This window comes from Balaenoptera physalus (genome assembly GCF_965194825.1).
Source record: "Balaenoptera physalus genome assembly, chromosome: 10".
Classification (NCBI taxonomy): Eukaryota; Metazoa; Chordata; class Mammalia; order Artiodactyla; family Balaenopteridae; genus Balaenoptera; species Balaenoptera physalus.
This window is the reverse complement of record NC_138889.1, coordinates 33328670-33343926: the sequence shown is the minus strand read 5'-3', so window position 1 is coordinate 33343926 and position 15257 is coordinate 33328670. Positions and strand designations below refer to the sequence as shown.

General features: G+C 39.0%; 1 protein-coding gene across 1 annotated transcript; it reads right to left on the bottom strand.

Annotated features, from left to right (window-relative positions):
* Positions 1-3605: 3605 nt before the first annotated feature.
* On the bottom strand, positions 3606-13949 carry MMP8 (matrix metallopeptidase 8; the record flags this gene model as incomplete). The annotated part of the gene is made up of 10 exons (XM_082410097.1): positions 13780-13949; positions 11866-12110; positions 11028-11176; positions 10815-10940; positions 7956-8117; positions 6291-6408; positions 5395-5528; positions 4671-4824; positions 3879-3982; positions 3606-3709 (listed from the first exon to the last, which is right to left on the bottom strand). The coding sequence occupies exons 1-10, from the start codon at positions 13888-13890 to the stop codon at positions 3606-3608; spliced, it is 1407 nt and encodes a 468-aa protein (XP_082266223.1). The 5' UTR covers positions 13891-13949.
* Between the last annotated feature and the right edge of the window lie 1308 nt (positions 13950-15257).

The following is a 15257-nucleotide window of genomic DNA, read 5'->3' as shown; positions in this document are numbered from 1 at the left end:
TTTGTTTGTTCATTTTGACATTCTCTTTTGCTCCCAGGACTGTCTCTATTTCTTCAAAGTTTCTTTTTTTGGTGTCTGTTTTTGACATTAGAAACTTTTAAAAAAAATGTTTGGATATGTTGTACTCTGCAATCTGTTTAAGATCGAGACAGGAAAGCTGACTGGAAACTATGTGTGCACTGGCAGGGCTTGCCAGTTAATGACCGTTACTGCAGGGAGGTGGGGCGGGTTCCAGACACTTCATGTGATGTATTAGCTGGAATGAGATTTGGTCAAAATGTAATAGAAAAACCCCAAATAATAGATGATTAATAAACTGATTTCTTCCTCACGTAAGAGAAGGCCAGATGTGGCAGTCCATGGCTTGTACGACAACACCACATCATCAGGGATGTAGGCAGCAGACGCCTTGCTACACCACCTTCTCAGTGCCAGTGCCTTATGGTCCAGGTGGCTTCTGCAATTGTATCTGCATTACAGGCAGCAGGAAGGAGGAACGTAGAGAAAGTAAGTACCCAGTCTCTTTCCATAAGCCCATAGAGTATTCTGCTTACGCTTTTTGGCAAGAAATTAAACACATGGCCACACCTAGCTGTAAGCAAGGCTACAAAATGTAGTCTCTTAGCTGGATGCATTGCTACCTCAAATGAAATTGGAGTCTTACTGCAACAAAGGAAGGGGGGAATCGTGTTAACATATAGGTAACTAGCAGTCTCTGTCCCATTGAGATTTCTATAGTGTTGGTATCTGTAAATCTTTTTTCTTGGGTGAGTAAGTTTCTCCAAAGATGCCATCTCCAATTTCCCATCATTTTAATCTCCCAACAACAAAGTTATAGGAGGTGCCTCTGGTGCCCCATGTCACAATCCCCTCAGTACACCTCTGATTTTAGTTGTATGGTGGTGGACAGGCTTGTGTAACTCACCTTACTCTGACAAAGTCCAACCTTAACCACAGACTTGGTGTCTTTCTGCTTTCTAGCCAGGGCATTGAGCTGCCATGGAGCCTACAGGTCAATTCCTTAGAGCTACCCAGTGGGGGAGGGAATTGAAGGAGGGAATTGGAGGTTGGATCGGATCCAGCCTCCGATCCACTGGAGATTTGAACAATTGAAAGGTGTTCTGTAAGCTTCTCAGGAGGTCCTGACGGAATTGAGCCCCAGCTGCCCATAGTAGAAACCTCAATAACACATACTTGTATTGACTTTCCCTCTTTCTGTTTCACTCTGCTTGCTACCTCACTCTTGCTTCCTGGGACCATGTCCCGAATAAAGTAACTGCACCAAAGTCTTGTCTTAGTCTTTGCTTTTTAGGAAACTCAACCTAAGATAAAAGTAATATCATTCTTAAAGTTTTAAGCTTGGATTCTTAAATCTCTTGTCCTCACATAAAACTTCAATGTAACATCAAAAAAATACCACATGTTGTCAAGAAGAAAACCAAAAAAAGGGCTAATTTAAAAAATTCTTTACTATACTTTGTATTGCTGTTCACTTCCTATGACTGTGAAATATGGTTAAAGAAATAACATAAACTCAGTTCTTATCTTGAAAATGTACGGATGAGGCTTGGGCCAAGAATCTGTCATAACTAACTGGTGCAACTAGCAGGTGTTCTGAGATGAATCTCCCATCTTTGTGCTTCTAAAAACTGATTTCATAAGAAGTTTTAGAAAATGCCATAGTCTGGAATTGACTCAATGAAATATCCAGTTCTTACAGGTCCTTTTGCCCTTTGACATTGATACAATGAATTGCTTATACACCTCTTTCACTTTCCCTAGCACAACACCTGGAACAGGTAGGTGATTAATTGTTGAATAAATGAAATTATAGTATATACTAGTTTCTATTTTCTTATCTTGTAAAATAAGTTGAGAATAACGTATTGACATACTTGAGGGAATCTTTGAGGACATAGAATATTGATAAAATATTTCATAAACCTGTGAAGTAATATCTAAAAGTTTAATATCAATGTTGTAATATTTTTGATAAAGTAAAATGGCTGAAAATATATTGAAATTTCCTTTTTATACTTTAGATGAACTATGTGGTAGTATCTTAAGAAATGATAGTAGATCACAAGTCGGTCATTTAAAATATTTATTTTGAAATCATTTAATACATAAATTTTGAACCAGAAAAAAGTATCAAAGTATACTAAATTAATCATCTGTGGGGTTTACAAACTTTAACAGAAAAAGAAAAAAGGATGTGCTAGTGATAAATATATTTTACAATTCACATATTTTATTGTATAATAAGCTACACTACATTACATTCTAACAACTGCAGATATGACATTATAATGATTTTAATGTCTAGACTAGTCATTATGATACCACAAATCTTAAAGTTCTTAACAGAAAAGAGCCATTAGCAAATTTATGCATCTAAGCTCAGTTTAATTCAATTAAATGAGATTTATTGAATTTTGTGCCCAACACTATTCTGTTTGTGCGGCAAGCCCTGGTTATCTGTAGAGGGTGTTCTCCTGAGGATCCCAGGGAAAAACAGAAATAAGGAACAACAGATTGAACTGGCCCATTTTCTTGAACTCTAGAAGCCAGGAGGCGGGAGAGGAAGTGGTACCCCTCCTTTTTGCTGCTCCGCTGGGAAGATGCCAGTAATCTTTACTGGGGTTGCAAGTCTGTATTTCTGTACTGATTCATTTCCATAAGTTCGGTGTACTGTATCAGCTTCCTAGAGCTGCTTTAACAAAGTATCACAAACTTCATAGCTTAAAACAACAGAAATTTTTAAAATCACAATTTGGAAGTTACAAATTCAAAATCAAGGTGTCAAGAGGGCCATGTTCTTCTCTCTGAAGGCTCCAGGGAGGATCCTTCCTTGCCTCTTCCAGCTTCTGGTGGTTGCCGGCAATCCTTGGCATGTAGATGCGTCATTCCAATCCTGTCTCTATCTTTACATGGCCTTCTTCACTGTGTGTCTATGTCTCTCCTCTTATAAGAACATCAGTTTTTAGGCCTACTCTGATCCAGTATAGCCTCATGTTAACTAATTACATCCTCAAAGATGCTAGTTCCAAATTAGGTACATCTGTAGGTACCTGGGGTCAGGGCTTCAACATACCTTTTTTGGGGGACACAATTCAATCCACAACAAGTATCAACAACATTTCTTTCCAAGAGTGGAAACTAGCACCACATTTTTGGCAAAAGACAATGTGTACTATTTATGTTGTTCATAATCCTTACTTATAACCAAAATCCAGTGCTAAATTACATGTAGCAGTTACACTTAAGACATATTTAAAAGACAAGAATAAATGGGCATTTTAGAAGTCAAATAAGCAAGTGAGGAAATAATGAATATTGAGGTGGCAAAGATGGCTTAATTTCCTTCTCATTGTGATGGATTCACTAAACTGAGGTGGAATATAAGACAAAATCAGTCTCTGCAAACAGTGGAATACTCCAAACGTATTTTCAGTGAGGATCTGTCCAATGAATACAGTCAGAGCAAACAATATTATGTATTGTTGAGAAAAGTATAAATAGGACACAATGTAATAGATATGCAGATTAGAGCTCCCTTCCATATTCAGAAAATGGACACAAACGCACTTGATTTTGCTTCGGCTTTATCTACAGTTAAGCCATCTATTGCTTCTTTCAACTCTAGTAATCCTATGAGTACTAAGATCAAATGCATAATATCTTGGTCCACTGAAGAAAAAGACGAAGGCTATAAGAAGAAAAAAAAAAGATATAATGTATTGAATTAGCTTGTAGCAGATCTTAGATGTTTTCAATTAAAAAGACCCCACTCCAGTCCTAATATAACTTTGCAATGCAAATGAGCTACTTAAAAATTTTTTTAATTTATTAAGTTTTTTTTTTTTTTTTCTACTTACAATTCTTCTGGAAAACTGCATCAACTCTACTTTCTATTCCTTGAAAGCTACTTGCTATGCTTTTGGGATAACCTGGTTCCATGGATTGACTTTGGTCATCATATCTGATGAGAAAAAAAAATTGTCCCACATTTTAAGACCAATACAGTGTACAGTGATTAATAGTTTTCTTTAAATTGTATGTAATTTACATAATGCCTTCACACATATTTTCTCATTTGTTCTTCACAATGTCCTATTTACTGGGAAACTAACAGTGGTTAACTTCTCTACCTAAGGGTACATACATATTTATAAAATATATGGGTATCACTAATATGAAAACAGGCTTCTGATTGTTGGGGCAGTGTTATTTTCAAAAAGGAGAACTTATATGTTCTAAGGCTTTTACTTAATTGGTTCATAGTCTCTCTCTATCTGAATAAATATAAATAATAATTTCAAGTTGGGAATCAAGTTCCGTATAACATTTGCTTGAGTGTAGTAGAATTTAACTCTTAGAATTTAATGAATAAATGAGAATTAGCCTAACTCTTTCTTTGCATCCCATTTTAGTGCTTTATTAAAGTTTGCTCTGTTTCAGGATATAGAATCCTCAATATCATTGTGCAGGCATCTTAACTTTATAAAATTTTCAAAAGCCATAGCGACATCAATCATCTTGTGAAAAAGAATGCTTATCAGAGACCACCTAGATATTTTAAACCTTCAGATGCCTGATCATTGATGGTTTGTAGAGAGGGTAAAGAAACATAGATTTCAATCTCTAATGGACAAAATAGTTTATCTTACCTCCAGAATTGGTTGTTTACAAAGAAGTATGTCTTTCCCCTGTAGGAAACAGCTGCATCTATTGCTTGGACACTGCATGGGAAGCCATAGTTTACTATATTCTTGGGATAACCTTGCTGAATATCATAGCCTCTTACAGCCCAGTATTGATTGCCTGCCAATGATTCAGGTTATATGTTAGATAAAGTTTTACCATTCCTATAAAATGTATACCAATTCTTAATCTTTGCATAAATTCATCATAGAAATGAAAATGGAAAAAATAGTCTTGAAAAGATAGAGGTGGTAAAGTCAAGACCATTGGGCTATGATAACTCTAGGATTTCCTAGCACCTCTAAAACATTTCCAACTTCTTAGCCTGACACTCAGGGCCCCACACTTGAACATCTTATCTCATGTGACTTCTATACAGAGATTAAACTAGAGCCTTGGGGAATCTTAGAAAATTATATCTGGGATGAGGGTGGAGGAAGGCTAAAGGTGGTCTAATCAAGTGTTCTCATTTTGTAGGTGAGAAAACTGATGCTTGAAGACGGTACAACATACTCAATTTCATACAGCATTTAGTGGTGGAGTTGCGACCCAACCCAGGTCTCGTGACAAAAGCCCAGCCAGCCTAACATTCTCCTTGACTCATCTCCTTGAACCTGGAAGGGACCACAAAGAAGTCCTGCCCTTCCCTTCAGGAGGAACTAAAATAAGATGAAAACCTTAGGCAGTTACCTTTGAATACGAAAATTAGGTCCCTGTCAAAATCCTCATAAGCAGCCTGTATACCATTTGGCAGGGATGGCCACAAGAGAGAAATGAAATTGAGTTCAACTCTTCGTAGGTGAGGATGCTTTCTCCAGAAGTACCTATGGAACACAAGGGAGAAAACCACACACAATAGTCTAAGCAGGCAGCTTCTGTGAGTCTTGGGCTGGTATTGATCCTATAAGATTGCTGGGAGGATATAACATACAATGAAGGCAATGCTTCCAGCACAGTGACCAGCATATGGCCCGTGCTTTATGGTGATACTGTCCATCTGGTGAGTACTTTACAGTTTTCAGAGGAGCTGATAGGAGTGACCTTATTTGATTACATTTTACATTGCCCCCCTCCTCACACATTGACAAGTTTTATTTTGTTAGTCTCTTTCATTATTGTTGCTACAATGTGATGAGAATATTTAGAATATTCTAGCAAAAGCAATACAAGTACACTCAGCCTGTGAGTACACAATCACAGAATAGCCAATGGAAAATTGAAAAATTCAGTCAGATGATTTTCCCTGCAGCTTATTAGGTGACAGTTTCCATTCACTTGAATGAATTGGGTGGAATTGAATGCTATTTTGGTGTTGGGTAAACCCAGCTATAGAGTTCCCAACAGCTAGAGTCCATGTCTGTTTACATCATCACAAACGTCTAAATGCTTACAAATGTTTTAGCTTTTTTTTTTTCTTTTCCTGGACGTTTTGATTTACCCAGAAAGCACTATCAATTCCAACGAGATTCATATGCATAGAATTCAAAGGAAAAGCTGAGTAATGTGTAATATGTGACTTAATTAGAATCCAGTTTTAAGTTATGCCAGTGAAAGAAGTCAAAGGAAGGAATAGTTCATTCTTATACTTGTCTTTAAAGAAAAGTATTTCTCCGCGGAGTGTAGTGATAGCATCAAATGTCAGTCTGGGGTCACAGGCTGTGGGTGTGGTTGGTCCAGTAGGTTGGACAGGGTTGCTCGAAGGTCCTGAAAGTAAAAAGGCTTTTTATAAGCATGAGTCCAGGGTGAATTTTGGTGTATTTCAGTTACTTCTCAGGTTGGTGAAGGGTTTCATATGAAAAGAAATGCTAGCTGACTATCCTATAAGGCGTTAAAGTAATCACACATCAGGCCCTCTTAAAAGTTTTATTTTTTTAAATTAAAAAATAAAAGAGGGGGGTAAGATGAATTGGGAGATTGGGATTGACATATATACACTAATATGTATAAAATAGATAACTCATAAGAACCTGAGGTATAGCACAGGGAACTCCATTTCACTGTACAGTAGAAACTAACACAACATTGCAAAACAACTATTCCCCAATTAAAATAAAAATTAAAACAAAAATAAAAGAGTAATGGTGGCTTTAGGGACAGTTCCAAGCTAAGTTGTGAAATAAAGAAATCTGAATTCTTCCCCCTCCCCTATGCCAGTTTAAAATTAGAATCCCATGCTTCTTTCCTTTCTTGTCTCCTCTTTCTGCATTTTTAGTCACTCAGTATCTACTTTCTCCTTTCTCACTAAAATCCACCTTCTGGAAAGAGGTCCCCACAACATAAATCTAAGTCAAAATTTAGCAAAATATTTTTCTATAAGTATTTAAATTTTAATGTATTTTCCCATTGTAGAATGAAAGGCTGCTAACAGTTCAAATATGGGCGAGTGAGGAAGGGAGGTGTTTTCAGGGGAAAAGGAATTGGGGAGTAGAGGCAGTTAGACTAGGTCTCATCGTTCCTGAAAATTCTACTGTCATGAATAAAATTCATAGTTGTGGGACCCTGGCATGCTTGGTTTTGTACTGCTGTCCCACCAGAGAGGGAGAATGTTTTACACAATTCGACTCCACGACACTCCCTTCCAATCAACACTTAAAACATTTTTTTTTTAATTTTTAGAGAGCTGCAAACCTCTTCTCTGGTTTCTTGTTCTTACAGTCACTAGGGGGCAGGAGGGCCAGAGGAAGGAGAGATGCAATGGTCTTATCAGACAATACTTAGACAGAGGCAAAGGCCACTATATCCCTCCCTGAAAAGTATCAGTCCTGTCTTTAAAAAATGTTTCTTTCTCTCCATACTCCATCCCCACTCCCCTCTTTCCCCCACAGACAACAATCTGGATATGTTCTATCTATCTATCTATCTATCTATCTATCTATCTATCTATCTATCTATCTATCTATGTATCTATGTTTGTTAGCATGTTTCTTGAAAATACCTTGTTTTGTCTATGTACATATTTAATTTGTATAGATTCATGTATTGTGTAATTTATACACTGAGTAATATGTATCATTCTATTTCTTTTCCAGGAAGCACAATGTTTCAAAGACTCATCTATGTACATCTGATTCAGTGCTTCTCAGTGCTGTACATTACTCTATGGCAGGCATCCACCACATTTTACCCATGTATTCTCCTCCTGATGGACTCCCAGGTGCCCTCTAACTTCGATGACCATAGCCAAGACTGCAATGAACATCCTTGACATGGCCAGGTCTCACCAGGTACTGCTGCTCTTCAGATGACCTTACCATAGATGGCCTGAATGCCACTGATGTCATCTTGAGGGAGCGAGTAGGTGCTGGGCTCACTGAAAGCGTAGTTGGGATACATCAAGGCACCAGGGTCAGAGGAATGAGCCAGCCCCAAGGAATGGCCAAATTCATGGGCAGCAACAAGAAACAAGTTGTAATCTGAAATGCAAGCATGTGTGGTGAATGGCTCCAAGTAGATTGAAGGGTGGTGGAAATAGGATCTCAAGGAATGCAGCTTCTGAGCCAAAACTGCCTGGAGAAACAGCCTTTCCCATGCCTGCCTTTTTCCTTTTCTCTTCAGGCACACGAAGAAACGGAGATTAGAAGGAATCAAGGTAGGGGTTATAGGTTAAGATTAGGTGAGTATGAGCTCCTCACCAAATCTTAGAACCAAGAAAGACTGCTGCCTTTATTCCAATTCCCATATTTCATGGGCCTGAGGCTCAGGGAAATGATGGCAGGGTCATCACAGGTCTCATGACTCTCAGAAGCCCTCTCCTCCCATGCACCCACACCTACCCCTCTCCAGTCTCCCAGGCCCAGAGCCCCATGAGGAGAGTCTCAGTCTGCCAGGCAGCAAGAGTGGCCTCAGATGCAGAGCTGACTCACTTTGGCTCCCTGACCACTCAGCACCAGCTCTTCCTTGATTCTGAGCTCTCCAGGAAGCTTCAGGAATTTTCCACCAGAAAGAGACAAACGCTGCTTCTTATTGCTTCCTACTCTTATCTTTTAACTTCCATGTGCATAGTGCCTTTCTTTACTGGGAGCTTAAAAACTTTCAAGGCTTGCACTTCCTGTCAAATAAAGCCCGAGCTCCTTTGCCAAGTCCAAGACTACTCCATTTGGCTCCAGCAGACATTTGAAGACTAGATTTCTGATGTGAATCCTTCACTCCAGCTAGTCTATGTGCCATTTCACAAACACACTGTGCATTTTCTTACATGTCTACTTAAAAAACAATCATAGTTGTACAGCACTTTCTTTTATGCTAGGAATTGTAATAATATTTAATCTTAACAACATTTTTATGAAGAATTGTTAGATTACTTTTACGATAAAGGAACTGAAGCCCAGAGATTTTTGAATACCTTGTTATATTGGCCTTGCAACTAATAAATGGTAGAGCTGGGGTTGAACCCAGGTATGATGGCAAGACCTGTGTTCTTACCACCATGTTCAACTTCCTGATGATAATTAGCCTTGTAATATTCTACCCATGCGCCAAGACTTTCTTTCTTGATCATCACATCCTTCCATTTTGCATTTGTAAATGCTTTAAAAAACATCTTTGAGTGTCTGGAGTACTGGGCAAGGGGCTCTGGGAGATTTGTCATGGTGCATAGACTAAAAGGGGAGATGTGTGCAAACAAATAGAATGAACAGAATAAAGAGGAGGGCAGTTAGAGAAGAAAAAATCAAGGCTGTTTTTATTCTGAGAGGAAGGCTTCATTTCCAGCTGAAAGACAGGATGGGTGTGGCATTTGACGTAGCATGGAAAGAGTGATTTTGAAAGGTGGGGCTTAGGGTGTGGGGAAAGGCGTTTCAGGAAGAGGAAGCAATGTGAGCAAATGTAGGGCAGTTGGAAAGCACATGTTGTGATCTAGGAACAGTGAATGTGCCATGTGGCTGCTGTGTGTGAAATACGAAGACAAGCCATGAAAGATGAGTTTGGAAGATCTCGAAGAGCTTTCAGTGTCAAGTGAGGGTATGTGGACATATTTGGCCTAGAAAATGTAAACCCTGGGCTTTCCAAATATAAAGATGGGCTTTCCAAGGACAAAACTTCTTACAGTGCTGGGGAAAATTAGAGGGAGCCGAGATCGGAGGTGAACAGTCCAGGTGGGAATCTGGACCAGTTCATTCCAGTAAGAGGTAATGACCATCTGAACTAGTGGGGAGGGCAATAAGAATGCAAAGTCGTGGGGAGTGTTTATTATCTTTGGGTACTCAGAGCTCCTAGCACAGGGACTTAGGTAGAATAAACACTCAGAACATTTATGTTGAGAAAATGGTGGGAGGAACAGGTCCCAAGCAATGGTAAAAGGCTCCTTTCTTATTATTTTCTAAAAAGTGTTCTGTGGCCTCTTGTTACCCTGTAGCCTTGTAAAGTACCAAATGGTCTGAATATACCTCTCCTTATTCTCAGTTCTTCCCTTCAGGTCGTCTTCTTCTTACTCTGAGTCTTCTCCTGAAAGGGGTAGTTTGCTATATGGAAACATATCATTGAAAAAGAGCTCCACGAAGATGAAATCACTAGATGAACGAGAATAACTAGATGGTTGCTCCTTCCTAAATAGGTCAGTTTTCTAAATAAACCAGTTATTTCTGAATTTCCAAAAATAGGAATCTTTTTCAAACATCATTAAATTTCACAATATTAAAATATATACCCTAAAGCAGTGGTAAGCAAACTTTTTCTATAAGAGTCCAGATAGCAAATATTTTAGATTTTTATGAGCCGTATGGTCTCTGTGTCAACCACTCAGCTTTGTTATTGTGGTATGAAAGCGGCCATAGATGATACATAAACAAAAGAGTATGTGGCCCTGTTCCAATAAAACTTTATTTATACAAATAGGACCAGGAAGGACTTAGCCATGATCTGTTGTTTTCTGATTCCTGCCTTAGGAAACAAGGTCAGAATTTAGCTTCAGGATTTTTTCTAAACCTAAATTAACTTAGTATCTTGAGGTAGCAAGAATTTTAAACGATCAGTTTGTGTGAGTGTGAAATGTTACAATAACTTGGCTGTGTGTGTGTGTGTGTGTGTGTGTGTGTGTGTGTGTAGGAGGGCAAATTCTAATGTGGAAAAGTTCATTTAGAAGCTGCATGTGGACATAACCTTGGTTAACTTACTTCTGGAGGTATTGGTCCATGTTTCTTCTGCATCAAAATGAACATCTCCTCCAATACCTGGGCCTGGCTGAAAGGCATGAGCAAGGATTCCATTGGGTCCATCAAATGGAGAATTGTCCCCATGATCTGAAATAAAACGATTTGTATTAGGTATTTGCCAAGTCTCAGTTTAGCCAGGGAAAGCAAAATCAAGCATGACTGCTTGGAGCCTACCTCCTTGGAGAAAGGCAATCTTGATATCTGCTTCTTCCTGTGAGGTCTTGGTGAAGTTCAGGGGTGAAGCGAGACTCCAGAGTTTAAAGGCTTTCTCAAGAACTGTTTCCACTTCAGCCTCTGACAAGTCTGGGGTATAGTTAATAATCCTTCAAAATGAGAAGGTGTGTGAAGGGTTCATTATTGTTTAGAACAGCAGTCCATCAGTAGATTGAACTGCTCTAGTTTGGTGTTTGTGCATATGTGATATGCTACCACTGAAGAGGGTGCAAGGAGGGGGTGCAGGACTTAGGGTTGAAGACAGACGTAGGTTCTGGACCAGTTACTACATGTCTTTAAACTCAGTTTCCTTATTCATAAAATGAGGATAATAGAATAGTACCCCTCGCATAAGGTTGTTGTGAGATTAAATGTATGTAAAGCATTTAGTTCACTACTTGGCAAATAGTAGTATTCAACAAACATTGGGTATCATTATTATTGTTATTATCATCAAGATGCATGAATGGTGGGGCTAGATTCTCTCCAGCAATGATTAAGCCTTTTTTGGGTCCTAAAGTGAATTCTTAGAGAGACAGCCTAACATTGCTATAGTCCTCTTTAGATTGATCGAGAAAGAAGACAAAAATGGCAGGCTTTGGATTGAAAAGAACCCATGGGATCTTTACCCTTTCATCCTCATACTCATTCACTAGAATCTAAACTCTATAAGAGCAGGGATATTTATTCATTTGTTTCTCTCTAGTGTATTCCAAATCCTAGAACAGTGCCTGACACGTCATAAGAGTTCAGTGAACATGGGTTGAATGAGTGAATTCTGAAACTCTAGATATATTACCTGTAGGTCAGGTCAGTTTGTTTCCACTTGGGGTTTCCTGGGGTTATCATAAAATTGCCAGTATCCGGCACTCCACAGCGAGGCTTTCCCATCATCTCCAAGGTTTCCTCATTTGGCTTCCCTGTTATGTTCAACCCAAAGAATCGCTGCATTTCTTTAAGCTTCTCAACAATCACACTAGTGCTGTTCTTCCTTTCAGACTGATATTTGTACCTTGGTAATTGGTAGAACTTTTCTAGGTAATTCTGGAAAAAGCCAAACATATAAGAGATTTGCTGTGAAATTTCCTTCTGTTCTCTGTGCATTTTGCATTCCTTTTTAAGTTATTGCAGAGGTCAAACCAAAACGAATAGCCTGATAGTCACAAAGATAAAAGCACAAATTTTCTGGTCAACTTGGAGAGAACATTGCCTACTGGAAAGAACAGTCCATCCATTCAGTGCTACAGTTAATATTTATGCATAAAAACAGGTATTTCATAAGGGGTGAGTTCCACATCCTCAAGCAAAATGCTAGTACACAGTCAGGAGACTGCCTTCTTATTTTTATTAAAAAAACAAAAAAAACAAAACAGCATCAGCATTTATTGACTCCTTGAAGTATTAGTTGCAGCAATGCAGATTCTCTTTTTTAATCCTCTTTTCACTACTGTAGAGAAGGTTTAATCATGCACATTAAGACATGAAGATGCAGAGAAATAAGGAACTTGCGAAGAAGATAATCAGGTCCCAATTCACCAGGTTGCTTCTCAGATGAGAATTAACAGGTTCACAAGAAGAATTCCAAGCATGTTTTGGGACAACAGCAGCATCACTGTCATTAGCATTTTATCCACCACAGTAACTCTTTGGAAGGAGCCAAAACTCATTAAGAAGTTTCTGAGGGGTGTTAACGAGCCAATTATGAAACTTATTTCTCTCACCTTAAGCATCCTTAAGTGGCACTTTGCAAGTGACACAGGACAGAGCAATTTTGTGCTCACACAGGCTTTGAGATCAGATAGATTTGGGTTCAAATCTTAGCTCTGCCACAGATTAATTTTGTGTCCTTGGACACATCACTTAGATGACTTCAGATTCATATTTGTTTCTAAAGTGGAAATAATAATCCGCCCTCATAGGATTGTTGTAGGATGAAATGAGACAATGTTTGTGAAATGCTGAGCAGGGCGCTTTGTACAGAGTAAGTACTTAATCACTTCTATTAGCTCAGGGGTTACTGTTATCATTGTAAGAAATATATTTTTTTAAGTGAAAGAAAAAAATCAACAAGAAGGAATGCTTTTCTAAAACTGTCATGCTAAGAAAATTGTGCACGACAAACTTCTGACAGCATTCCCTTGTGTTTCTTTACAAATTTGGCCTGACTTTCATACTGTGAAACAATGGAAAAAAGCTATCAGTTTTGCTTTTACAGTGCTTTCAAGAGTTTATAAACAGCCCCATAACCTGGTTTTAGGAAATATGATTACGCTATGAACTGATTTCTAGTTCCTTATAGTTTCCCATCCTCGTGCTCTATGTACACCTGAGATTTTTGGCTGCAAAGAGAAGTCCATATAGAAAGCAACAGTCATGTAGTAACTGTGTTACAGATACACTAGAAGGGAAAATCTTAGGTAAGTGAGAAAGAAAATCATTTTATAATTAAAACCATTCCTTCTAAAAGTTTTCCCCAGCTGCAGCAGCTCAGCAGCAGTATTTTCTGAGGGTTTGAAGAGCCCAGCTTGTTTGCGTGCCCGGCTTTCAGAGGGCCCAGCCTGGAACTCTCCAAATCATTGAAACCAGACGTTTAACCTCAAACAAATCATTCACATAATCCTTTCAGGCTGCTTTAACTAAAAAGAGAAGAGAACCCAAACAATTTCCTCATCATCAGCAAATCAACCGCCCACCTAATTGATAGTTGAGTTACCTGAACAATTTTTGTAGTTTTCTCTTGTAGGGATTCAGAATGTACTAGAAAGGCCTTGGAAAGCTGCACGTGGAGTAACAACAGAAGTGGAAGCATCTTCAGACTGAACATGGCCTTGTCTTCAAAAACTGCCTCTCCTGGCCTTCCTTCTGCCCCTTCTTCTGATGGGTACCCTGAAGTTCAGAGCATCACATGTCACTCACTGCTTTCATTTGGTCCCTTATAAAGCCCTGTCTTAAAACAATTGCCACATCAGGAATGTGAAGCAACACGGGTTAATTACACTCTTGACAGTTTTGCAATGTTATAATGTGATCTAGTACCCCCAAATAGGGGAGTCTTTTAATGGAACAAAAGTACAATTTGCTACTCTGTTTTGGGGGTTTTTAGATATTTACTTTTGCAAAATTGTCTGGTCAAGGGAAAGGAATAGGAGACTAATTCTGAAGTTAATGAACAACAGTTACATTTTCTGGGCATGTCAGATGCTGAGGCTGTATTAATTTATGCAGTAGAATATTGTTTGATTAGTGGTAGGTATCTTGGGACTAAGGAGCCTAACTAGAGAATCTCTGCACTTACCCACCCTTGTTGTAGGTGAGGAACACGTGTGCTTGTGTGTGTTGTGACAAAGCTGGATGTATATGGGGGTCCTACAGCAGTTTCTGGAGGTTGTGGTTTTGGTGTCAATGTGTTTTCTGCAAGCTGGATTTTCCATGTGAAAGACAAAGAAAGCAATACTGATGGTAATGATAATAATGATCATTTGCTAAATATTTATTATGTCCCAGACTTACATGCTGTATGTATGTGACCTCAGTCCATCCTCACAAGACCTTGGGAGGTAGATGCTATTATTATCTGCATTTTGCAGATAAAAAGCAAATCCAGATAAGTGAGCTGGCTTATATAAATCACATGCTAACCTTGGGGAGGAGCCAGGATTCAATAGGAGGGGGTATGTTTAGAGGCTGAGCTGGCAGCTGCTACATCAGACCCTGTTTTCTAGTCTTCCACTCCAGCACCCGGCTGGCCCACGATGGAGCAGTAGCTCCAGGGCTGTAACAACTGGGAGGCCTTGGCTTGTGTTCATGGAGAAGACAGGGAGAGGGAGCATGAGATGCCTTGTACACTCCCAAGGGAAAAGACCCTGAGAGGACTTTCAGGCAATGCGGCTACGTAGCGGCTGTATTGATCAGAGGCCCTTGGGCCTGCTTTCAAATCACGTCACCTGGTCCCACTTATTCTGACTCTATGTGCATGTAGATTGCTACCATACACAGTCTTTGTATATATTCATTTACATATATTTATATATACAGTTGATCCTTAACAAGGGGGAGGGTTAGGGGTGCTGACCCTCTGTGCAATCGAAAATTTGCATGTAGTTTATAGTCAGCCCTGTGTATACTCAGTTCCTCTGTATCCACGATTCCACATCGGCAGATTCAACAATGCTGATCATGTAGTACTGTAGT